We start from the raw sequence: 27,665 nt of genomic DNA, 5'->3' as shown, positions 1-27,665 counted from the left end.
CAAGAGTTGTTCATTAAAAGCGTGTGGTTTCTTTCTTCATCAAGAATTGAAATAATCTGTGCTATTAGAACTCCATGGAGAGCAATAATATAATTGTCACATGGGGTGATCTTTATTGGCTAATTGTATAGCTTATGATCTTATGGAATTTAGGTTTGTAAATCCACGTATTTTTTAGATGAAGAAACAAAGAAGGAAATGACTATATCAAGGATCACATATGGTTAAATGTAGAAACAACGAACACGGTGGCATATCAGTTGCAACATGGTGAAACTTTTAGGATAGAAGGGTAAACGAATTGCTCGGTCGCTTCAAGAGTTAATAATGGACACGGTGGCGCATGTATACTTCGCGGTAATGCATGATATTCGACTGTATGTTACAACATGGCAATGACTCAGGATATATCGGATCTGCCTTGATGGCGGTGGCGGATCAGCATGAACACAAGGGGTGGGGATCAGGGCGGAGAGTGGGTGGTTGGCGGGGGACTCCTCCTTGGTGGTCGGTGGGGATATACAATGTGAAGGTGGGAGGGCGCCATGGCGAGGTGAGGTGGGCGTCATCTGGTTTTAAAGAAGAGGGCTCCAGCGAGAAATGTCCCGCTACGGTGAGAAACTGAGCGGGAAGGGGTGGGTTCAATAGAAAAAGGGAATGGTGCGTCGTGGGTTGAGTTTTTGTGTTAGGACCGTGTGTTGGAGATAAAATGATGGATAGTCCGGAGAAGCACATTTCTCCTCCGCATATGGTCTGGATTTGAAGAAGTCAAGATTGTTCAGATGGTTGAATTTTGGTGTGCATTTTGCGTGCCCGTTTGATGTTCGAACACACCGAAATATATGAGGAAGAAATGAAATCCGACCTTCGAGACGGCCTTAATCATCTGTTTGATTCATTTATATATATGCCTTTGTAGCCCGTAGCAACGCACGGGCATTGTACTAGTAGTGCATAGTACTCCCTCCTTTCCGGTTTATAGGGCTCAATTTAAAAATCTCACCAACCAAGGTAGATGGTGAGTGGTGGAATACTTCTTGTAATTTGCAAAAGCACCCAATTAATGTTCTTGTTTTCCTTAAAAAATTATGTTTACAAATGTATTAATTGCAATGCATGCATGCATACAGTACATGCATTGGTCAATTTTCTCTTAATACTTGCATGCAATGATTTAATGCGCTTTGGAATCTGAACTTGTGATGGGGAACAACCAAATTGAGCCTTATAAAATGGAAAAACTAAGATTTTGAGATAAGCCTTATAAACCGGAAAGGAGGGAGTATCATAGATTGGTATCGTAGGTGGTTTCATTTATTGCCATGCATGACACATAGTAGCATAACATTTATTATGTTATGGTATCTACCTATATTATTATAACCATCTCTCTCTTGTTTAATTGCCTGCCATATAAGACTAGTCACAATGGGAGTAACTTGACTAGTAACATCACACATTTCAATACATGATTGCTTATGTGGCAGCTAATTAATGAGGAGAAAGGGGTTTGTGGTAACTTAGTTAGTTACTGTAACATCACATATTTCAAGACATAATGAGTCTATAGCCTAATAAATGAACTCTTTCATGATACCACTCATATGTTACTACCCACTATAGAGGTAGTAACATAGAGTAGTAACAACGGCAAGTTACTACTCTATGTTACTCTCCACTGTGAGCAGTCTAAGTATGTTTGCGAGTCCCAGGTGCATGATACTACTTATGTTACCCCACTATGGTCAGCCTTACTCATAGTATGAGTAACATCACATATACCAAGATAAGACGAGTCTACAATCTAATAAATGAAGTGATACATAACACCAGACCTATGCATGTTACTAGTCTAAGTTACTCCCCGTTGTAATATATGCATGTTACTGGTCTAAGTTACTCCCCTGTGACTGGATTACTCGGAAGTGGAAGCAGACGAAACGAGGCGATGACCTATTCAGATCTGACTTCTGCCTATTTCAAGCACCCAATTGGCTTGTCCTGAATCATGATGTGCGGTTTACAATTTACAACGCAACTGTTGGATTTTTCTGAGGTTTTGGCTGTTCCTTTTCGTTTCAAACTTTCTTACTGTATTATCTGTGTTCGTTGTCGTCATTAGTTAACTCAAACGGCACGTCGACCAACCCATCTCAACGATCTGCGTCTTCTCCACGTGTGTTGAAAACGAGAAGACGAACACCAGGCACCATATTATTGCCCGTTCATGTGCACCGCACTCGCATCCAAGCCTTCATTCTCCACAATCCACACGGCACACGCCAGCACGCCCGCCGTCCTCGCGCCGTGACCCAGCGGCGTTTCACGGCCATGGACTCACCGCTGAGCCAGCAGCCGACGCTGCTGGCGCTGTCGCTGCTCCTCCTGGCCCTCTACCTGGCGCGCCGCGCCCTGCTCGGCAAGCGACGGAACTACCCGCCCGTGGCCGGCACCATGCTCCACCAGCTCTTCAACTTCGGCCGCCTGGCCGAGTACCAGACGGAGCTCTCGCAGAGGTACCGCACCTTCCGGATGCTCACCCCGACCTGCAACTACGTGTACACCGTGGAGCCCGCCAACGTCGAGTACATCCTCCGCACCAACTTCGCCAACTACGGCAAGGGGACCATGACCCACGACGTGCTGGAGGACCTCCTCGGCGACGGCATCTTCAACGTCGACGGCGCCATGTGGCGGCACCAGCGCAAGGTCGCCAGCTTCGAGTTCTCCACCCGGGTGCTCCGCGAGTACAGCAGCGGCGTGTTCCGCGACACGGCCGCCGAGCTAGCGGGCATCGTGGCCGCCGCCGCCGCCGCCGGGGAGAGGGTCGACATGCACGACCTGTTCATGCGGTCGACGCTGGACTCGATCTTCACGATCGGGTTCGGGGCCAGCCTGGGCGGGCTGTCCCAGTCCAGCCAGGAGAGCGCGGCGTTCGCCCGGGCGTTCGACGACGCCAACGAGCAGGTGCTGTACCGGTTCTTCGACCCGCTATGGAAGGCCAAGAGGCTCCTCAACGTCTCGTCGGAGGCGGCCATGAAGCGGTCGGTGCGCACCATCAACGAGTTCGTGTACGCCGTCATCGACAAGAAGATCGAGCAGATGGGCAGAGATGAACACGAATTTGTAAGCTTTTTCCTCCTGTAAACATTAATTGCGTCGCCGCCTGGCAGCAGCAAATCTGGCGTCGTGACATTTCCTGACTTGGCAGGCCAAGAAAGAGGACATACTGTCGAGGTTCCTGCTGGAGAGGGAGAAAGACCCGGGCTGCTTCGACAACAAGTATCTCCGGGACATCATACTGAACTTCGTGATCGCCGGCCGCGACACGTCGGCTGGGACGCTGTCGTGGTTCCTCTACGTGCTGTGCGGCAACCAGCGCATCCAGGACAAGATCGCGAGGGAGGTGCGGGAGGCCACCACCGGCGGCGACCGGGACGTCGGCGTCCACGAACTCACGGCGTGCCTGACAGAAGAGGCCATCAACAACATGCCGTACCTCCACGCCGCGCTGACGGAGACCCTCCGGCTGTACCCGGCAGTGCCCATCGTTAGTTGACCCGATCCCTGGCGCATTAATTTCCTTGTGTACTATGTGGCCCGGGACGTCACGATTAGTATGGTTTTGTTGGTGTAGGATGTCAAGTACTGCTTCTCGGATGACACGCTGCCGGACGGCCACGCCGTGAGGAAAGGGGACATGGTGAACTACCAGCCGTACCCGATGGGCAGGATGAAGTTCCTGTGGGGCGACGACGCCGAGGAGTTCAGGCCGGAGCGGTGGCTCGACGGCGACGGCGTGTTCGTCCCGGAGAGCCCATACAAGTTCACGGCATTCCAGGTGAGACGCATAACTAAATCATCACTGGACTAGACGACGACCTGGCTCAGACAGAGTTATCCATATTCACGTGACGTGTATGCTTGTCCTGTTGTCTGAAATAGGCGGGGCCTCGGATCTGTCTGGGGAAGGAGTTCGCGTACAGGCAGATGAAGATATTTGCGGCTGTTCTTCTCTACCTCTTCAGATTTGAGATGTGGGAGCGCGACTCTACGGTGGGGTATCGCCCGATGCTCACGCTCAAAATGGACGGCCCGCTCCATGTTCGTGCGTCGCCCCGGTGAGCAAGCGGGTAGCATGCTTGATACTTCCTCCGTTCCAAAATATAAGTCTTTCTAGAGATTCCAATAGATAACAACATACGAAGCAAAATGAGTGAATTTACACTCTAAAATATGTCTACATACATCCGTATGTTGTAGTCCATTTGAAATGTCTAAAAAGACTTATATTTTGAAACGGAGGGAGTATAAGACTAGAAGCAGAGGCGCGCTTTGCTGCACCGTTTTAGTTGTAAATGAGGACACAATGTCGACTATTATATGCAACCAAGATGTCTTTAACTTTCAACAGCAAAATATTCTACCTGAACAATTCTACAATAACTCACTTCAAGCTAGCGAAAACATGCTACATGCTACGCTGACAAATTTTATCGCCAGTAACAACTCTAGATATTAGAGGTTTATTTGAAAATGAAGGTGCAAACACCAAATTTTGTCATTAGGGAAGAACACAGTAAAAATTCGTACCAAAATTATTTAGCTCTTGGATGAAATATCTACTCGGGAAAAGATGACATAGTTTGTAGAGTGAAGGTATTTGTATGATTTGCTTGCCATCCCACATGATGATTTGTATAACAAATGCCTACAAATAGTCTAACTAAAAATGTACAACCTTCAATATATCTAAGATGACATTGGCAGCCCTCACCTATTATTCCCTAGAACTAATCAATAAGTATGTCTGCATCAAAAGTTTCAACATTTTCACTCCAAATAGCTATTGTAGCTACCTCCCTAGAAATAAACAGTTAGAAACGAAGCTTTCTATTTTTGCGAATAGTTAGAAACGAATCTACCGGCATGAGAAATTCAGGCCATGCATAAGAAAAATCTGGAAACCGTGTTTATCACATAGTAAAGCAAGGGAGACATTGTATCAGTAAGTCACAAGGTTCTCTTAAATATTGGACATCCTTTCACGTCCATGGTGATAGCTGGTGATCCGCCGTTGCTATACAATCACGCCTACAGAAATATGATAAGGACACCATGGAAAAACAGTTAGGCATCATTTTAGATGTGAAAAGAACAGAGTATTTGAGCCTACAAACCAGGAGCCATATGCACAAAAATGAAAATCAAACCAACCATGTCCAGTTTCAAAAGCCAAGCTCACTATAACCATCAACCCCTTCATCCACCATGACAAAGTGGCATTGAAGCAACTCGTTATTCTTCACACAGTGTATGCCAATAGAAATAAAAACAATAGCCATAGCATTGGCAAGAGACACGAATAATGGACTGACCAACAAATGAAAAAAGCACGTCACACTGAATTAAAACAGAACAAATTGCAAAGCCAATGGGCTTGGCAATGATAATTCATTGGAGTCAAAGGGATAATTCAGAATGATTAATCTCACCGCAAAGCCAATTGTGCTAATATTTGCATTATAAACCTTACAGGTACATTGATTGATTTCTCTGTACAAGGAGCATTTAGATGTGTGCATACAAATCCATGAACGATGGAGTGAAAACAACAAAAGGACATTGCCGGTGATTTATGCTAGAAGAAATACAGCTGTATACAGGAAGAGGGACTTAAGTGTGAGAAGAAACTACCCTGCACTTGTACTAAACTGAATATCGTACATGATTATGGAAAAACTTTGTTTTTGCCACTAGTTTTTGCCCATTTTGCTTACGCCACTCTAGAATTTGACATCTTACTTTTGTCACTCTTAACTTTTGACAATACATCGCAAGTGCCATTCCATGGCAAAATCAAATAATTTTTATTTCACTTTTGCCACTCTAAGCTTTTGATAATGTATCACAATTGTCACTCTATTTTTTTGCTTTTGCCACGGAATGGCAATTGTGATATATTGTCAAAAGCTAAGAGTGGCAAAAGTGAAAGGTCAAATTCTAGAGTGGCATTAGCAAAGTGGGATAAAACTAGAGTGGCACAAACAAAGCTTTCTCCATGATTATTGGATTCGCTAGATGAAAATATCCTACATGTTGAAGCAATATTATCTCATATCTCACAAAAATCATTGAATCACTACATTTGCAAGCCAAACATATTTTTTAATTTTTTATTTACTATATCTTATCACATCACGAATTATGACGAAGTATAAATTAAGATGGTCAAGTAGAGTGTGCTCTTACTTGAATAGGATGTTCTGCGATGGCAAGAGAAACATAGAAGTGATTGCTTACAAATGTGTTGTCAGTGAAAATGCTGGAGCAACTCGGCCAATGGACATGGCTAGAGAAATTATGGTTCTACGGCCTGTCGAGGGCGCCACCAGTGAACTTGCACATTGAGGAGGTCATGGTATGCTTGATGTCTTTGAGCCCCACAACTTCGTATTGGTTCCTCCCCCAGCTAATCCACTTGCTGATCTACACGAGTCAAAGCAATAAAATCTTAGGTCCATTGTGAGTATAAAAGACAATCACAAACCACTGAACTCCTAAAGTAACAAATGAAAAGCACTTAAAAAGAAACAAGCTTTGGTAATTTTCCGTGAATCCAAGTCAGTTCATGAACCAAACAAGTTAATCAGCCAAGAGAGATGCCAGCTTCAAAAAACTCTTGCTGATTCAGCCCACACCAGCCGGAGAAGGTGTTGACCTCCCCCGACTTAGGCCTTGTTCGGTTAAGCCACTTCCCAAGTGGATTGGAGTGGAATGGAGGGGATTTGGGGAGAATTTGAACTAGATGGGATCTAAACCCGGCCAATACCTGTCAATCCCTCTCATTTGTCATGGAACCGAACAAGGCCTTAAGGAGAAGCATGACCAGATCCAATATTTTCCCCGTCGAAACTCTTCGAGCGCTCAGTCCGTCGTACATCCGAAACTCATTTCTTGAATCAGTTTAAGATCTAGGAGACACAACCAGCGATGGGTGGGGCAGGGCTAGACTATTACCACTCCTCGCCTCTAAGAGCATCTCCAGCAGACCCCTTATAATGCGAACCTTTAAAGTAAGTATAAGGGCCGCTGAAAATGTGTTTTGAGGGTTGGCGCGGGCTGCAGTGGAACATATTCGCGGTGCCGGCGACCCGGGGGTGGCTGGGCACGGCGAATCCGTAGCGCCGGTGAAGCGGCATGGTGTACCCGGGCCTACAGCGACCTGGCAGTGTGTTTCCACCGGCGGATATGGCCGGAATCGAAGGTGGCGGGCGGGCAGCGACGACGGCGGGTGGCTGCGGAATGGGGGGAGGGAACACACGTGGGCTGAAATGTCCCTCCCGCCAACTGCTTTCCCACTATACAGGACACCGACAAGGCGGGGGGGGGGGCATGTGTTTTCGCAGGTGGGGGAGGGGAAATTTACCGCTCCCCTAAAAAAATTAAGGGTCGGGGGTGTTTAAGGTGTCTCTTCGGGCCGTTTTTCCGCGCAAAACTGTAAACTGGCGGTTATTTTTGCAGTTCGACGTGATATAAGGGGGTCTGCTAGAGATGCTCTAAGGGCATCTCCAATGGCAACCCCTAAATTTCCTCCCGCATCCATCCGCGGACATGGGGCCAGTCCGTGGACACGGATGCGGGAGAATGCCATCCAATCGTAGCCGCATACATTTTCACAACAACTTAAACCAGCTGGACGAAATTCATTCACACAAGTCCAAAATTAATATAAACATGACCAGATTTCATATAAACATACTGGTTTCATATAAACATGACGCATTTCATTACAAATACATCAAAGCGGTCTTATGCGGGCTCTGGAGTATAATTAATACCTAATCTAAATGATCGCCGGCGTCCGGTCCCCGTCTTCGGCCATCAGCCCCGAGAACTGAAGCTTCACCATCTCCAGTTCCGCCTCGATGCTCTCTAGCTCCGCCTTCGGAGCCCCAGGAACTAAATTTGTCCACCTCGACGTGGTCGCCAAGCGACTAATAGGTCGAAGATGCTCAGACCACCAAGCTTGGCATCGACGGGAGGGGAGGAGCGGTGACCTTCCTAGGACACGAGCGGCGGTGACCTACTGTGCACTACTCTTCCTCGCCGTCGGCAGCGTCCGCGGACGTGTCGGCTTCTTCGTGGTCGTGGCGCAGGGGCGTGACCTCCTCGTTGATACATCCATTTTGCATCATGTTTTCCTACTGTTATTTATAGTGTTTTTATGCAATATAACACTTTGTGGAGCAATTCTAATGCCTTTTCTATCATAATATGCAAGGTTTACACAAAAGAGGGAGAATATCGGCAGCTGAAATTCTGGACCTGAAAAAGCTATGTCAGAGATACCTATTCTGCACATCTCCAAATGAGCTAAAATTTTACGGATAATTATTTTGGAATTCATAATAAATATTGGATAAAGGAACTACCAGATGGGGGCACCATGGTACGCCAGCCCCCCTGGCGCGTCCTGGTGTGTAGTGGGGGCCTTGGCCCACCTCTGGTGCCCATCTTCTGGTACATAAGGTCTTTTGACCTAGAAAAAAAAATAAGAAGAGGACTTTCGGGACGGAGCGCCGCCGTCTTCAGGCGGAACTTGGGCAGGAGCACTTTTGCCCTCCAGCGAAGCGATTCCGCCGGGGGAACTTCCCTCCGGGAGGGGGAAATCGAAGCCATCATCATCACCAACAACCCTATCATCTTTGGGAGGCCAATCTTCATCAACATCTTCAACAGCACCATCTCATCTCAAACCCTAGTTCATCTCTTGTGTTCAATCTTTGTAGCGGAACCTCAGATTGGTACCTGTGGGTGACTAGTAGTGCTGATTACATCTTGTAGTTGATGCTAGATGGTTTATTTGGTGGAAGATTATATGTTCAGATCTATTATGCTATTTAATATCCCTCTGATCTTCAGCATGAGTATTATTTGTGAGTAGTTTCCCTTGTTCTTGAGGCCAAGGGGGGAGTCATGTTGCAAGTAATCATGTGAATTTGATATTCGTTCGATATTTTGATGGTATATATGTTCTGATTCCCTTAGTCGTGTTATGTGAACGTCGCCTACATGACACTTCACCATCTTTGGGCCTAAGGGAATGTATTGTGGAGTAGTTATTAGATGATGGGCTGCTAGAGTGACAGAAGCTTAAACCCTAGTTTATGCGCTATCCCATAAGGGACTGATTTGGATCCATATGTTTAATGCTATGGTTAGATTGATATACTAATTCTTCTTTCATAGTTGCGGATGCTTGCGAGGGGTTTAATAATAAGTGGGGGGCTTGTTCAAGTAAGAACAACACCCAAGCACCGGTCCACCCACATATAAAGTTATCAAAGTAGCGAACGTGAATCAAACCAACGAGATGAAAGTGACTAGATGAAATTCCCGTGTGTCCTCAAGAACGCTTTGCTTATTGAAAGAGATTGTTTTGGCCTGTCCTTTGCTACAAAAAGGATTGGGCTACCTTGCTGCATGATACGTCTCCGTCGTATCTATAATTTTTTATTGTTCCATGCCAACATATACAACTTTTACATACTTTTTGCAACAATTTATATGATTTATTGGACTAACCTATCGATCCAGTGCCTAGTGTGATACGTCTCCAACGTATCTTTAATTTTTTGTTGTTCCATGCTATTATATTATCAATCTGGGATGTTTTACAATCATTTTATTGCAACTTTATATCATTTATTGGGACTAACCTATTGACATAGTGCCTAGTGCGAGTTGCTGTTTTTTGCTTGTTTTTTTACTTTGCAGAAAATCAATACCAAACGGAGTCCAAACGCAACGAAACTTTTTGGAGATTTTTTCTGGACCAGAAGACACTAGATGGGCCAAAGAAGTACCAGAGGGGTTCTCCGAGGGGGGCACAACCCACCTGGAGGCCCAGCCGCGCCCTGGTGGGTTGTGCCCACCTCAGTGGCCTCCATCACCGCCTCTTTGCTCTATAAATACCCCGCAAATCCAAAAACCCTAGGGGAGTCGACGAAACACAATTCCAGCCGCCGCAAGTTCCAGAAACCACAGATCCAATCTAGACACCATCACGGAGGGGTTAATCATCCTCATTGGTGCCTCTCCGATGATGCGTGAGTAGTTCATTGTAGACCTACGTGCTCGTAGTTAGTAGCCAGATGGCTTCCTCTCTCTCTTTTATTTTTTAATAAAATGGTCTCTTGGAGATCTATTTGATGTAACTCTTTTTGCGGTGTGTTTGTTGGGATCCGATGAACTTTGAGTTTATGATCAGATCTATTTTATCCATGAAAGTTATTTGAGTTTTGATCACTTATATGCATGATTACTTATAGCCTCGTATTTCTTCTTCAAATCTTTGGTTTATTTAGGCCAACTAGATCGATTTTTCTTGCCATGGGAAGAGGTGCTTTGTGATGGGTTTGATCTTATGGTGCTCAATCCCAGTGATAGAAGGGGACATGACGTATGTATCGTTGCTATTAATGATAACAAGATGGGGTCTATTCCTACATGAATAGATCTTTTCTACGTCATGTCATCGTTCTTATTGCATTACTCCGTTTTTTCATGAACTTAATACACTAGATGCATGCTAGATAGCGTTCGATGTGTGGAGTAATAGTAGTAGATGCAGGCAGGATTCGGTCTACTAATCTTGGACGTGATATAATGAGCATTGCCTGGATATTGTCATAATTATTTGAAGTTCTATCAATTGCCCAACAGTAATTTGTTCACCCACCGTATGCTATTTTTTCTCGAGAGAAGCCACTAGTGAAATCTACGGCCCCCGGGTCTCTTCTTTATCATATTTGCCTTCAAGATATATTTTTATTTGCTTTTATTTCCAGATCTGTTAATCCAAAAATACCTTGCTGCAATTATTTATTATTTATTTTATTTTGCGTTTCCGCGATATCTATTTATCTAATCTACTACAAATTTATCTATCTTTTTACCCGGGAGGGATTGGCAACCCCTCTTACACGGCGGGTTGCAAGTATATGTTCTTTATGTGCAGGTACCGTTTACATAGTGTTGCGTGGTTCTCCTACTGGTTCGATAAGATTGGTCGCATCACTGAGGGAAATACCTACCGTAGCTGTGCTGCATCATCCCTTCCTCTTTGGGGAAATACCGACGTAGTTCAAGCCGCATCAAAAGGAATTTCGGGCGCCGTTGCCGGGGAGGATAAAGTCAAGATAGTCTCCCGACAACTCGCCAATTTCTGGCACCGTTGCCGGAGAGACATCATCAGCATCTATCAGGTTCCTAATCACAAATCACATCTCCTTGCAATTTACATTATTTGCCATTTGCCTCTCATTTTCATCTCCCCCACTTCACAAAAAATTTCCGTTTTATTCGCCCTCTTTTTCGTTCACCGTTTTCTCGTCAGATCTGTTTTTGTGTGCAGTCTTGTTTGCGTAGTCACGATGACTCAAGAGAACAACAAGTTGTGTGATTTTTCCAATACCAATAATAATTATTTTATTAGCACTCCGATTGCTCCTCCCGCCACTAGTGCAGAGTCTTATGATATTAATGCCGCTTTGTTGAAACTTGTTATGAAAGATCAGATTTCCTGGTACTCCTAATGAGGGTGCCGCATCCCATCTTAACATATTGATAGAATTATGCGATATGCAAAAGAAAAAGATGTGGACAATGATATTGTGAAGTTGAAATTATTCCCGTTTTCTTTGCGAGATCGTGCAAAAAATTGGTTTTCTTCTTTGCCTCGCAATAGTATCGATTCTTGGGACAAGTGCAGGGCTGCTTTTATTACTAAGTATTTTTTGCCCGCGAAAAGTATTTCCCTTAGGACTCAAATCATGAACTTTAAGCAACTTGTGCATGAACATGTTGCGCAATCTTGGGAAAGAATTAAATTGATGTTAAGAATTTGTCCTACACATGGTTTAAATCTTTGGATGATCATGCAAAAAAATTATGTGGGATTGAATTTTTTTCTAAAAATCTTTTAGATTCCGCCGCGGGTGGTACTTTTATGGAAATTACTTTGGGTGAAGCTACTAAATTGCTAGAAAATATTATGGCAAAGTATTCACAATGGCATACCAAAAGAGCACCTACTAGTAAGAAAATTATTCTGTTGAAGACATTAGTACGTTGAGTGAAAAAGTTGATGCTCTTATGAAATTGGTTGCTAATAAAAGTGCTCCTATTTATCTTAATGATGTGCCTTTGTCTACTTTGATTGAGCAAAATAGTGATTCCATAGATGTGAAGTCTCGCGAAGCAATTTCAATAACAATGCTTATAGAGGTAATTTTAATCCTAGACCTTTTCCGAGAAATTCCTCTAATAATTATGGTAATTCCTATGGTAATCCTTCTTATAATAATAGGAACACCTCTGATCTGGGGAATAATATAAAAGAATTTATCAATGCTCAAAAGAATTTTAATACTACGATAGAAGAAAAGTTGAATAAGATTGATGATATGTCTAGAAGCATTGATAGAATTTCTCACAAAGTAGAAAATCTCAAGTTGAAAATTTTTGTGCCTAAGGTTGAGGAATCAATTAAAGCTTTATATGTTTCTATGGATGAAAGTAAGAAAAGAACCGCTATGCTTAGAGCTAAGAGAGAATTTTAGAGAAGGCGTTTACTAGCGATTGCTTTCATAAAAATGATGAAGATCTTAAAATGATTGGTGTTTCTTCTATTGATTCCTTGTTTAGTAAAATTAAGATTGATTATAAAGGGATTGAAGAAGAGTCAACTTTAGCTAGAAGGCATCCCGATAATTCGGAGGGTGAAATCTTGATAAGAAAATTGATAAAAGTGGGTTTGGAGAGGTCAAGACTTTAACTAGTGATGTGCCCACTCTTTTGGATTACAAAGACTTTAACTATGATAATTGTTCTTAGATTGGTTGTATTTCTTTGTTGCAATCCATGATAAATTCACCGCATTCTTATGAACAAAATAAAGCTTTTACTAAGCATATCGTGGATGCCATGATGAAAGCTTTGGAAGAAAAATAGGAATTAGAGATCTCAGTTCCTAGAAAATTACATGATGAATGGGAACCTACTATCAAAGTCAAGATTATAAACTATGAGTGTTTTGCTTTATGTGATTTGGGTGCTAGTGTTTCCGCAATTCCGAAATCTTTATGTGATGTGCTTGGTCTTACCGATATTGAAGAATGTTCTTTAAATTTGCACTTGGCGGATTCTACTATTAAAAATCCTATGGGAAGAATTAATGATGTTCTTATTCTTGCAAATAGGAATTATCTGCCCATTGATTTTATTGTTCTTGATATAGATTGCAACCCTTCTTGTCCAATTATACTTGGTAGACCGTTCTTACGTACTATTAGAGACGTGATTGATATGAAAGAATGCAATATTAAATTTCAATTTCCACTAAGAAAGGGAATGGAACACTTCTCTAGAAAAAGAATCAAGCCACCATATTAATCAATCATGAGGGCATCTTATGGATCTAGGAATAAAGATGACAACACTTAGATACTAGCTAGGGGCATAAAATGATAACACTTGTTGGGAGGCAACCCAATGAATAAAATTTATTTTTGTCTTTTTCTTTCTGTTCTTGAGTGTTTGCACAATTATGCTACTTTTATGATTATGTTTTTTATGTTTTAATTAGTGTTTGTGCCAAGCAAAGCCTTTGGGATCATGTTGGGTGATAGTTGCTTTGATCTTGTTGGAAAACAGAAACTTTGTGCGCCAGTCACATAATTTTTTAAATTTACAAAAGAGCAATAAAGTTCTGAATTTTTTACACAAGGTTGATATACAAATTTCCTACGATGTCCTATTTTTTCAGAATTTTTGGAGTTACACAAGTATTCAAAGTTTTCAGATTTCTACAGACTGTTCTATTTTTGACAGATTCTGTTTTGTTTGCGTTGTGTGCTTATTTTGATGAATCTATGGTTTGTATTGGAGGGTATAAGCCATGGTAAAGTTGGAATACGGTAGATATAATGCAAAAATAAAATATGAATGGGTTTTCAACATTACTTAGAGTAGTAATTTGCTTTGTTATACTAACGGATCTCACGAAGGTCTTGTTGAGTTTTGTGTGATTGGAGTTTTCAAGTTTTGGGTGAGATCACGATGGGTGAGGGAATAAGCAGTAAGAAGAGCCTAAGCTTGGGGATGCCTGATGTTGCTTGAAGCTACGTCAGTATTTCCCCAAAGAGGAAGGGATGATGCAGCACATCGGTGGTAGGTATTTCCCTCAGATATGAAATCAAGGTTATCGAACCAGTAGGACAACCAAGCAACACAACGTAAACAGCCCCTGCACACAAATAACAACACCTCGCAACCCGGCGTGTTAAAGGGGTTGTCAATCCCTTTCAGGGTACGGCGCCAGAAATTGCGTGTTGACGGGAGAAAGTTGTAATAGATTGAATAAATAAAGTGCAACAAAGTATTTTTGGATTTTTGGTTTAATAGATCTGACTAAAAAGAGCAAATAAAATAGATCGCGAAGCAAATATATGAGAAAAGAGTAAACGGTGGGTAAACAAATTACTATTAGGCAATTGATAGAACTTCAAATAATCATGATGATATCCAGGCACTGATCATTACATAGGCATCACGTCCAAGATTAGTAGACCGACTCCTGCCTGCATCTACTACTATTACTCCACACATCGACCGCTATCCAGCATGCATCTAGTGTATTAAGTTCATGGAAAAACGGAGTAATGCAATAAGAATGATGACATGATGTAGACAAGATCCGTTATCTATTGCGGCAGATAGGATCCCATCTTTTTATCCTTAGTAGCAACGATACATACGTGTCGGTTCCCTTTCTGTCACTGGGATCAAGCACCGTAAGATCGAACCCACTACCAGGCACCTCTTCCCATTGCACGATAAATAGATCAAGTTGGCCAAACAAAACCCAAATATCGGAGAAGAAATACAAGGCTATAAGAGATCATGCATATAAGAGATCAAAGAACCTCAAATAACTTTCATGGATATAAAAAGATATAACTGATCATAAACTCGAAGTTCATCAGATCCCAACAAACACACCACAAAAGAGTCACGTCATATGGATCTCCAAGAGACCACTGTATTGAGAATTCAGCGAGAGAGAGAGAGAGAGAGAGAGCCATCTAGCTACTAACTACGGACCCGAAGGTCTACAAAGAACTACTCACGCATCATCGGAGAGGCACCAATGGAGGTGGTGAACCCCATCCGAGATGGTGTCTAGATTGGATCTGGTGGTTCTGGACTCTGCAGCGGCTGGATGAATATTTTGTCGACGCTTTTAGGGTTCTGGTATTTTTGGGGTATTTATAGAGCAAAGAGGTGGTCCGGGGGGCACCCGAGGTGGGCACAACCCACAGTCTATAGTAATCTAACTTTTGCAAATACTTATGTAACTCAGAAAATTCTACCAAAATAGGACGACCTGGGTAATTTGTATATAATCTTCTGCAAAAATAATTGGCATTTTATCATGTTCTGGTGATTTTTAACAATTATTTTCGTGAGCACAAAGTTTCTGTCTTTTCCAGCAAGATTAAACAACTACCACCCAAGAAGATCCTATAGGCTTTACTTGGCACAAACACTAAGTAAAACATAAAAAGCACAATCATACCAGTAGCATAATTGTGTAAAAACTCAAGAACAGCAAGCAAAAAGCAAAAATAAATTTTATTCATTGGGTTGCCTCCCAACAAGCGCTATAGTTTTACGCCCTTAGGTAGGCATAAGGTAAGGATCTAAGTTTTGTCATCTTTGGTTTGAGACCCATAAGATGCCCTCATGATTGATTCATAGGTGGCTCAATTCTTGTTCTAGGAAAGTGTTCCATACCCTTCCTCAAAGGAAATTGTAACTTGATATTGCCTTCTTTCATATCAATCACGACACCAATAGTGCGTAAAAACGGTCTACCAAGAATAATTGGACCAGACAGATTGCAATCAATATCAAGAACAATAAAATCTATGGGCACATAGTTCCTATTTGCAAGAATAAGAACATCATTAATTCTTCCCATAGGCTTTTTAATAGTAGAATCCGCCAAGTGCAAATTCAAAGAGCATTCTTCAAGATTGGTAAGACCAAGCACATCACATAAAGATTTCGGAATTGTAGAAACACTAGCACCCAATTCACACAAAGCAAAACACTCATAATTTTAAATCTTGACTTTGATAGTAGGTTCCCATTCATCATGCAATTTTCTAGGAATTGAAACTTCCAATTCCAATTTTTCTTCCAAAGCTTTCATCATAGCATCAACAATATGTTTAGTAAAAGCTTTGTTTTGTTCATAAGCATGGGGTGAATTTATCATGGATTGCAACAAAGAAATACAATCAATCAAAGAGCAACTATCATAATTAAAGTCTTTGTAATCCAAAAGAGTGGGTGCATCACTAGCTAAAGTTTTGACCTCTCCAAACCCACTTTTATCAATTTTCTCAACAAGATTTTCACCCTCCGAAATATTGGGACGCCTTCTACCTAAAGTTGACTCTTCTCCAGTCCCTTTCATTCTTAACTTTACTAAACAAGGAATCAATAGAATAAACACCAATCATTTTAAGATCTTCATCACTTTTGCAAGAATAATCACTAGAAAAAGTTTTCTCTAAAAATTCTCTTTTAGCTCTAAGCATAGCGGTTCTTTTCTTACTTTCATCCATAGAAACATAAAGAGCTTTAATTGATTCATCAACCTTAGGCACAAAAAATTTCATCTTGAGATTTTCCACATCATGAGCAATTCTATCAACACTTCTAGACAAATCATCAATCTTATTCAGCTTTTCTTCTATGGAAGTGTTGAAAACTTTTTGTGTGTTGATAAATTCTTTAATATTATTATCACTATCAGAGGTGTTCCTATTATTATTGTAAGATTTATTTCCATAGGAATTACCATAATTATTAGAGGAATTACTAGGAAAGGGCCTAGGATTAAAATTACCTCTATAAACATTGTTCTTGAAATTATTTCGAGAGATAAAATTCACATCAACAGCATCACTATTTTGCTCAATCAAAGAAGACAAAGGAATATAATTAAATCAATAGGAGCACTTTTACTAGCAACCAATTTCATAAGAGCATCAACTTTATCACTCAAAGAAGAAATTTCTTCAACCGAATTAACTTTTTTACTAGTAGGAGCTCTTTGGGTATGCCATTGTGAATAATTTGCCATGATATTATCAAGCAATTTGGTGGCTTCACCCAAAGTAATTTCCATAAAAGTACCATCCGCGGCGGAATCTAAAAGATTACGAGAAACAAAATTCAACCCCGCATAAAAAATTTGTATGATCATCCAAAGATTTAACCCATGAGTTGGGCAATTCCTTAGCATCATTTTCATCCTTCCCCAAAATTGTGCAACATGCTCATGTTCAAGTTGCTTGAAATTCATGATCTGGGTTCTAAGGGAAATATTTTTTGCGAGAGGAAAATACTTAGTGATAAAAGCATCTTTGCACTTATTCCAAGAATCGATACTATTGCGAGGCAAAGAAGAGAACCAAATTTTTGCAGAATCACGCAAAGAAAATGGAAATAATTTAATCTTGACCACATCATTGTCCACATCTTTTTATTTTGCATATCACATAATTCCACGAAGGTATTAAGATGGCATGCGACATCCTCATTAGGAGTACCGAAAAATTGGTCTTTCATAACAAGATTCAGCAAAGCAGTATTAATATCACAAGTCTCCGCACTAGTGGCGGGAGGAGCAAGTGGAGTGCCAATAAAATCATTGTTGTTTGAGAAATCACATAACTTGGTGTTCTCTTGAGTCATGATGTCCACACAACAAGATTGCACTCAAAAACAGATCCGGTAAGAAAACGACGAATGGAAAAAGAGAGGCGAATAAAACGGCAATTTTTTGTGAAGTGGGGGAGAGGAAAACGAGAGGCAAATGGCAAATAATGTAAATTGCAAGGAGATGAGATTTGTGATTAGGAACCTGGTATATGTTGAAGATCCTCCCCGGCAATGGCGCCAGAAATTCCTTTTGATGTCGCTTGAAGCTACGTCGGTATTTCCCCAAAGAGGAAGGGATGATGCAGCATAGCGGCGGTAGGTATTTCCCTCACATATGAAACCAAGGTTATTGAACCAGTAGGAGAACCAAGCAACACAACGTAGACAGCCCCTGCACACAAATAACAACACCTCGCAACCCGACGTGTTAAAGGGGTTGTCAATCCCTTTCGGGGTACGGCGCCAGAAATTGCGTGTTGACGGGAGAAAGTTGTAATAGATTGAATAAATAAATCGCAAATAAAATAAAGTGCAGCAAAGTATTTTTGGATTTTTGGTTTAATAGATCTGAATAAAAAGAGCAAATAAAATAGACCGCGAAGCAAATGTATGAGAAAGAAGACCCGGGGGCCGTAGGTTTCACTAGTGGCTTCTCTCGACAAAATTAGCAAATGGTGGGTAAACGAATTACTGTTGGGCAATTGATAGAACTTCAAATAATCATGACGATATCCAGGCAATGATCATTACATAGGCATCACGCCCAAGATTAGTAGACCGACTCCTGCCTGCATCTACTACTATTACTCCACACATCGACCGCTACCCAGCATGCATCTAGTGTATTAAGTTCATGGAAAAACGGAGTAATGCAATAAGAACGATGACATGATGTAGACAAGATCCGTTATCTATTGCGGCATATAGGGATCCCATCTTTTTATCCTTAGTAGCAACGATACATACGTGTCGGTTCCCTTTCTGTCACTGGGATTAAGCACTGTAAGATCGAACCCACTACCGGGCACCTCTTCCCATTGCAAGTTAAATAGATCAAGTTGGCCAAACAAAAGCCAAATATCGGAGAAGAAATACGAGACTATAAGAGATCATGCATATAAGAGATCAAAGACACTCAAATAACTTTCATGGATATAAAAAGATATAACTGATCATAAACTCGAAGTTCATCAGATCCCCAAACACACCGCAAAAGAGTCACATCATAAGGATCTCCAAGGGACCATTGTATTGGGAATTCAGCGCGAGAGAGAGAGAGCCATCTGGCTACTAACTACGAACCCAAAGGTCTACAAAGAAATACTCACGCATCATTAGAGAGGCACCAATGGAGGTGGTGAACCCCATCCGAGATGGTGTCTAGATTGGATCTGGTGGTTCTGGACTCTGCGGCGGCTGGATGAATACTTCGTCGATTCTTTTAGGGTTCTGGTATTTTTGGGGTATTTATAGAGCAAAGAGGCGGTCCGGTAAACAGAACACCCGAGGTGGGCACAACCCACCAGGGCGTGCCAGGGCCTCCTGGCGCGCCCTGGTGGGTTGTCCCCTCCTCGAGACTCCCCCAGGTGCAACTAGGGCCCATCTGCTTCCTTTTGGCCCACAAAAAATCATCGTGGAGTTTCGTGGCATTTGGACTCAGTCTGATATTGATTTCTTGCGATGTAAAAAACATGGAAAAAACAGCAACTGGCACTTGGCACTATGTCAATAGGTCAGTACCAGAAAATGATATAAAATGACTATAAAATGATTATAAAACATCCAAGATTGATAACAAAACAACATGGAACAATAAAAAATTATAGATACGTTGGAGACGTATCAATGCCCATGGCACCCTAAGTTATTATCCAAAGAGGAACAAGCAACTAAGCTTGGGGATTTCCCCGAGTGGCACGCCCTCTTTCTTCTAACGACCATCGGTATTTTACTTGGAGCTATATTTTTATTCGTCACATATCATGAGTTTAGCTTGGAGCGTCTTGTATTATATGAGTATTTTCTTGTTTTGCTTTTTGGTTTAAGTCAAGTATCCTTGATGAACACACCTATTTGAGAGAGTCAAAATTATGCTATGATTTGCTAGAATTGCTCTATGTGCTTCACTTAAAAATTTTGAGCTCTAGAGTTGCTCTAGTGCTTCACTTATATCTTTTTGAGCACGGTGTGCTTTATTATTTTTGAAGAAATGCTCTCATGCTTCACTTAGATTTATTTGACAGTTAGTAAATTTTTGAAGAAATTCTCTCATGCTTCACTTAAATTATTTTGAGAGAAGAAATTTTTTACGCTCGTGTTCTTCACTTAGATTTGTTTGAGCTATCAAAAGCAACATATGAAATTAGTCCCAAAGTGATAGCTATTCAAGAGGGATATAATAAAAGCTTTCATGAAGATCACTGGACAAAATAAACTTTATTCTTTGTAATAGTTTTGAGGTATGAGGATATAATATGTGAGTCATGTTGATGAGTAATTGTGGTTTAGTAAGAATATTGATATTAAGATTTGTGATTCCCAATGCAAGCACGAAATTCAATAGTTATGCAATGAAATTACATCCTACTTGTGGTGCATTATTCGATGTTAGTTATGCTTATTGCTCGCTTATGGGATTTTTTGTTTCTTGGTTGGATGCTTTTCAATCTTTTGCTAGCCTTCACTTGTACTAAGTATGATTACTACTTGTGCATCCAAAATCCTTAAACCCAATTTTTCCATCTGAGTCCACTATACCTACCTATATGCGGTATTTCCGTGCTGTTCTAAGCAAATTTGTATGTGCCATATCTAATCTTCAAAATAAATATATCTTTTGTGTGCTCATACCGCTCATGAAACGGTAGGGGGTGGCTGATATTTTTCCATGTTAGATGTGTTATTCTCAAGATGAGTGTTTATTCACCCTTCATTGCACGAGAGTACGACAAAGGTATAAGGGATGCCCAGTCCCAAAATGGAAAATGAATTTACTTTATGTTATCAAATAATAAATTCCTTGGAAAGTGTTGGTATAGACGGCACCCGTGGATTCGGTTAGCCGTGGAATGTGAAAGTATGGTGGAAAAAGGAATAAACTTTATTTTCTGTTTGGGAACTGAGGGAGTCCTGGATTAGGGGGTCCTCGGACAACCGGACTATATACTTTAGCCGGACTGTTGGACTATGAAGATACAAGATTGAAGACTTCGTCCCGTGTCCGGATGGGACTCTCCTTGGCGTGGAAGGCAAGCTTGGCAATACAGATATGTAGATCTCCTCCCTTGTAACCGACTCTGTGTAACCCTAGCCCCCTCCGGTGTCTATATAAACCGGAGGGTTTAGTCCGTAGGACAACAATAATCATACCATAGGCTAGCTTCTAGGGTTTAGCCTCTACGATCTCGTGGTAGATCAACTCTTGTAATACTCATATCATCAAGATCAATCAAGCAGGAAGTAGGGTATTACCTCCATCGAGAGGGCCCGAACCTGGGTAAACATTGTGTCCCCCGCCTCCTGTTACCATCCGCCTTAGACGCACAGTTCGGGACCCCCTACCCGAGATCCGCCGGTTTTGACACTGACATTGGTGCTTTCATTGAGAGTTCCACTATGCCGTCACCGTAAGGCTAGATGGCTCCTTCGATCATCGGCAACGATGCAATCCAGGGTGAGGTTTTCCTTCCCGGACAGATCTTCGTATTCGGCGGCTTCGTACTGCGGGCCAACTCGCTTGGCCATCTGGGGCAGATCGAGAGCTACGCCCCTGGCCATCAGGTCAGGTTTGGAAGCTTGAACTACACTGCCGACATCCGCGGAGACTTGATCTTCGACGGATTCGAGCCCATGTCAGGTGCGCCGCATAGTCACGACGAGCACGTCTTGGCTCTGCCGTCGAACAGTGTTCGGGAGATCGCCCCTGCAACTACTCCGGCCCTCGATCCGGAACAAATTGCGCCATCTGAGGACGGGTGGATAGACCCCCGCCCCGGAGGCCGCACACTCAGCGGCGATAGAGCCGAATACTGACTTCACCTCCCACGAGACCCGTGTTGCCGAACCATTGGATTCGTCCCCGGCCTTGGGTTCCGAGCCGCCTGCGTTCGTGCCTATCGAATCCGATTGGGCACCGATCATGGAGTTTATCTCCGCGGATATCTTCCAGCACTCGCCTTTTTGGCGACGTGCTAAACTCTTTGAGGTCTCTCTCTCTCTCTCTCTGTCAGGAGACCCTTGGCCGAACTATGTTAGGCTAGAATGGGATGCGGACGACGAAGAAATTCGCTCCCCACCCACCACCCACTTAGTAGCCACTGTCGACGATTTACCCGACATGCTTGATTTCGGCTCCGAAGACATCGACGGTATGGACGACGATGCAGGAGACGAACAGGACCCATCGCCCACAGGGCGCTGCACAACCACCTCATCACATGATATGTACATGGTGGATACACCCAAAGAAGAGAATGATGAAGAACAGGAGGAGGCAGCGAAGGATAACCCCTCGAGAAGCAACCAAAGTGGCGACGCAGACGCCGCTCCAAATCCCACCTCGGCAAGAACAGCGATAACAGCGCAAGAAAAAATAACACCCCGGTCGATTCTAGAGGAAACGACGACCACATTGACCTAGCAACAGAGCAGGACGAGCCAGCGGACGGCGAACATAGTGCGGAGCCACTGTCCGATCACGGCGACGCCGAGGGGAGAAATCATCAACCCGTCTCCGGAGAGGAGAATAGTCCGGATGACGATACGCACATCATCCCGGAGGGGCACTTGGAACAAAAGAACCTCCGTGGAAGGCTTATTGCCACCGCGAGGAGCCTGAAGAAGCAGAAGCAAAGGCTTAAGGCCGCGCAGAATACGCTCAACAGTAGATGGAATAAAGTGCTCGACACTGAAGAAAAGTATGGTGGCAGTCGCCACACAAAGAGCTATCCAAAGCGCAAGCTGCTGCCTGAATTCGATGATGAGGCCGTAGAGCCTACACAGCCGAAAAATAAAACGGCCGATTAGTCGGATCGACCACCTCGTGGCCGCGACAGGGCGGCTAACAACGCCGCACATAAGTCAGCACACGATTTACGTGAGGACTTGCGCCAAAAATCCGGTATGACCAGGTCCATCTATGGATCTAGGAAGTGCGCTCTGGCACAAAATCAAAACCGAACACTACAACCGTCCGAACGCCACGATACATCCAAATACAGGGGTGCCGCACACCCCCTATGCTTCATCGATGAGGTACTGGATCACGAATTTCCAGAGGGATTCAAACCCGTAAACATAGAGGCGTACGACGGGACGACATACCCTGGGGTCTGGATTGAGGACTTCATCCTCCATATCCATAGGGCTCGCGGAGACGATCTCCACGCCATCAAATACCTGCCCCTCAAGTTGAAAGGACCAGCTCGGCACTGGCTGAAGAGCCTCCTTGAAAATTCAATTGGAAGTTGGGAGGAGCTTGAGGATGCTTTTAGGGCCAACTTTCAAGGGACCTATGTCCGACCTCCGGACGCAGACGATTTAAGTCATATAATTCAACAGCCCGGAGAGTCAGCCCGAAAGCTTTGGAACATATTTCTCACTAAGAAGAATCAAATCGTCGATTGCCCGGACGCCGAAGCCTTAGCAACTTTCAAACACAGCGTTCGAGATGAATGGCTCACCAGACACCTCGGCCAAGAAAAGCCAAGGACAATGGCAGCCCTAACAAGCCTCATGACCCGCTTTTGCGCGGGCGAAGATAGCTGGCTGGCCCGTAGTAGCACCAGCGACCCAGGCACATCCGAAGTCAGGGATGGCAATGGAAAACCACGACGCATTAAAAGCAAGCTTCGAAATAACGAAGACATCCCAGACAACACGGCGGTAAACGCCGGATTTAGGGGCTCTTGACCCGGTCAGCGGAAAAAGCCTTTCAAAGGCAATAGAGATGGACCGTCCAGCCTAAACAAGATTCTAGACAAATTATGTCAGATCCATGGCACCTCCGATAAACCTGCAAATCACACCCACAGAGAATGCTGGGTCTTCAAGCAGGCCGGCAAGTTAAACGCCGAACACAAGGGGAGGGAGACACCAAGTGAAGACGAGGATGAGCCTCGCCAGCAAAGCACTGGGGGACAGAAAAAATTCCCACCAGAGGTCAAAACAGTGAACATGATTCACGTAACAAAAGGAAGGAGCGAACATGCACTCCAAGACATATGCGCCGTAGAGCCCGTCACCCCTAAGTTCAACCCTTGGTCGGCCTGCCCGATCACTTTTGATCGCAGGGATCACCTGACGAGTATCCAGCACGGAGGACTGGCTGCCTTGGTGTTAGACCCAATTATCGACGGATACCATCTCACCAAAGTCCTGATGGACGGCGGCAGTGGTCTTAATCTGATATACCAAGACACAGTCCGCAAAATGGGGATAGACCCGACAAGAATCAGCCAACGTACTACTACCTTTAAAGGAGTAATACCAGGCCCAGAGGCCCGCTCTACGGGCTCTTTAGTACTAGAGGTTGTATTCGGTTCTCCCGACAACTTCCGAAGTGAAAAATTAACCTTCAACATCGCTCCATTCCGAAGCGGCTATCAAGCACTACTCGGAAGAACGGCTTTCGCTCGTTTTAATGCAGTACCGCATTACGCTTCTCTTAAGCTTAAGATGCCCGGTCCACGTGGCATCATTACAGTTTGCGGAAATGTTGAGCGTTCCTTACGCGCGGAAGAAGGTGTGGCGGCTTTAGCAGCCGAACACTAAAAAGCCTCTCCAACCATAATAAATGATCGGTCGTCAAGACCGCGGACACGGTTAGACGAGTCCGGCGCATCACTAGCTGTAACAGCTTAGATAAACCTGAGTTTGGTTTGACGGATATACCCCTATAGGCGGTACCAGGGGCTTCCCGCACGTAAAAAGGACTGCCGTTCGGCTCGATCTTACTGATCTTGAATTTTAATGGTTTATTAAGAATAACCAATTTTTCGCACGACAACTTTCACCTAAGTTCTTCTATTTTACAGATGATAATCGTGCTACACCCTTCCAGGATACGACACAATGGAGACACAGGCGCAGACGTGCGGCAGGGCCCCGCTCAAAGGTTTCTTTTTAGATTAAGACCCAGTGTAAACCTTTTTTTACTGTCTCTTGTTGTTTCACATCCTCCGTATACTCAGTATAACCGAGAGGGATGCTGACGTTATTGGCATTTCGCCACGTCAGAATAATGCACGTACCTAGAAACTCGGGGTTCATTATCAAGGGCGTTACTCAGCCCGGTATATGTTATAAAGACCGAATACCTTAGGGAGTGTTCGGCGTCGCGAGTTTGGCCTTATATGCGTCAGCTCCGAATCATGTCTTTGGTCAAATACTGGGTTTGCCCGGCTCCCGCGTTTTGCTACCTTACGTTCCGCTCTATCGGCTAAGGTGGCACCGGGAGAACTACTGCAATTGTGCCCTGGTTCATCCGGATGAGCACCTCAGTAGAGAAAGCCGAAAACTGACTGTCATGATAAAGCGTGAGACTGGTCAACCACTCGATGACTTATTGGAATCTTTGGGATTCCTCCGCATTAACGAAGGACCGGTTTCCCCGGTCATGTGCGTACGCGCACCGTATTCAGATAGCCGCGGAAATACCAGGGGCTATATAGTAGCCCCACTGTCAAACTCCTATGGTTAAGTGAAAGTGTTAAAGCAATATAGTCTTATTGCCTTGTTCGCGGTGCTACCACCTCCTTAATGGACCAAGACGTTGGATCAAGTGTGAAAGACGCGCTTTTGCGAACACCCCCGCATTATATGCGTGGGGGCTGAAGCCGACGACTGCAAACTTTCAGGTTATATACATATATACATAAACGACCGCACATGAGGCATAATAATACTTTCAGGCAAAAGTATAAACACAGCCTTTACAATTAAAATAACATTGTTCTTACAATTGGGATACATGTCACTAGAACATGATACTCTTCAAGCACTGAGCCTCTATTAAACGAGCGCCTTCTAGGACTTCTTCAAAATAGTGCTCGGTCGAAACCTGGCCTACCGCCGTATTCTGGGTTGCAATCGTGGTGGCCTCCATCTCCACCCAGTATGTCTTGACACGGGCAAGAGCCATCCGCGCACCCTCTATGCACGCCGACCTCTTTACAGCGTCGATATGCGGCAAAGCACCAAGGAATCGTTGCACAAGATCAAAATAGCTATTCGGCCTTGGTCCTTCCGGCCAAAGGCGATCCACGACAGACCTCATGGCAAGCCCGGACAACCTATGGAGCTTGGCCCACTCGGCCATTTGCTCATTTAACAACAGCGGACGCGCCGGAACATTGAACTGTGACCAGAACAACTTTTCCACTTCGTGATCTTTTTGGTCTTAAAAACTTGGTCGCATCAGCAACACTTGCTGCCAAATCTAGGTATGCGTCCACAGAACTCCATAATTGATCCAGACGGGCATATTTGGGATCTCCGAACTTCGTCCGCAGCAAAAAGGGCTTCCCAGCCGTGATATCTCCGGCTTGACGCAGCTCCTCCTTCGCAGCTCTGATTTTAGAGCGGGCTTCCTTGGCTGCTACCGTGGCTTTCTCCAGGTCCGCCATCTTCGTTCGGCTTTCCTTTTCAAGAAGCTCATAACGGTCGGCGGCGTCTTTCAGCTCAACAGCCATCTTGGATATTTTCTCTTTGCTCTCGCAATGCACAGCCTGTTCAGCTTTTAACTCTTCGACCGCCTTTAGGGCGGCCGCATCACTCCTCCTGGCTTGTTCCTTGGCTCGGGCAAGTTCCGCCCGAAGGGTCTCCACGGCGGCAGCTCCATCTGCAGTCACAGCATATTATAGATACTACCATTATGCTCCTCTTAAAAGATGTTGACCATCGAAGAATACATACCCCGTGCCTCGTCAAGCCGCTTGTTTACAAGCATGAGGTCGGCATCTGCCGCATCAAGTTGCCGCTTCAGTTCGGCAAACTCACCAGTCCGGCTGGCCACCGGACCTTTAGCCACCTGCACATGAAAGCAGCACAGTTATTACCTGGAACTATGATCCTCTATTTGCCGTCTTTTTTGACAGCAACCAGAGTCTCAGGGGTTACTATCTGCATAGGGCACACCTAGTGTGTGCGGTACCGTCAAAAAATATATATTACTTTGCGTACCTCAAAGCCTCTCAGTAGGCTCATAAAAGCTTCATGCAACCCGCTTTCGGCGAATGAAATCCTCTCAACCACCGTACCCATTAGCGTATGAGGCGCTTCTGAGATAGCTGCTTGCTCCAGAAGTTTCATCAGTGCGTCTGGGCGCGCACCGGACAGTCCCGGACTCTTTCTGTTACTCCCCTTAGGAGCCGAATACTCCGGACTTCGGGTGGCCGAAGGGCTACCTTCTGGCCTTGGCGGATCAGGAGAAATCCTCTGTGACGACACCTCTGGGTCACCCGCCTCATGAGGCGGGGAGGTATGGGGAGGTGTTTCACTCTCCATCATCTCCGGAAGAAGATCCCCCGAAGATGAACTCTGTCGAGAAGGGCTACGGTCCGAACTACAGGACATACGTTTCGGTTATAGTCCTCGGAAATAAAGTAGGATATGTTTACTATAAAGTATTTTTGTTTACTTACAGCTCGGTGGAGGGCTGGTCCCCTTGCGGGTACTGTGCGGTAACAATGCCCTCTGGGGTAGGGCCCTCTGACAAAGGTTTCTTCCCTCGTTTGAAAACCATTGTTTCCAAGTCTTCAGAGGCGGCCCTCTTCCTTCCTTGGTGAGAGGGAATTTTAGGTTCTTCTCCCCGGTTATCCTCCTTCGCGGAGGCACTAATTCCCCGGTTTGGATGAATAATGACT

At 44.0% G+C, this 27,665-nt stretch overlaps 1 protein-coding gene across 2 annotated transcripts; it reads left to right on the top strand.

The window, feature by feature from the left end:
* Nucleotides 1-2,217: 2,217 nt before the first annotated feature.
* Nucleotides 2,218-9,050, top strand: LOC109775342 (cytochrome P450 704C1). 2 transcript variants are annotated; one of them, XM_020334092.4, is made up of 5 exons: nucleotides 2,218-3,126; nucleotides 3,212-3,550; nucleotides 3,638-3,841; nucleotides 3,946-4,121; nucleotides 8,285-9,050. In XM_020334092.4, the coding sequence occupies exons 1-5, from the start codon at nucleotides 2,332-2,334 to the stop codon at nucleotides 8,316-8,318; spliced, it is 1,548 nt and encodes a 515-aa protein (XP_020189681.1). In that variant the 5' UTR covers nucleotides 2,218-2,331; the 3' UTR covers nucleotides 8,319-9,050. The 2 variants fall into 2 exon arrangements, with proteins under 2 accessions (XP_020189681.1, XP_073365026.1); XM_073508925.1 differs by lacking the exon at nucleotides 8,285-9,050 and adding an exon at nucleotides 5,539-5,759 and having other exon boundaries at nucleotides 2,219-3,126.
* The last annotated feature ends 18,615 nt before the right edge of the window (nucleotides 9,051-27,665 follow it).

The sequence above is a fragment of the Aegilops tauschii genome, chromosome 2, assembly GCF_002575655.3.
Source record: "Aegilops tauschii subsp. strangulata cultivar AL8/78 chromosome 2, Aet v6.0, whole genome shotgun sequence".
NCBI classification, from domain to species: Eukaryota; Viridiplantae; Streptophyta; class Magnoliopsida; order Poales; family Poaceae; genus Aegilops; species Aegilops tauschii.
Note: the sequence above shows the minus strand (reverse complement) of the source record. Positions and strands in the feature narration are given on the sequence as shown.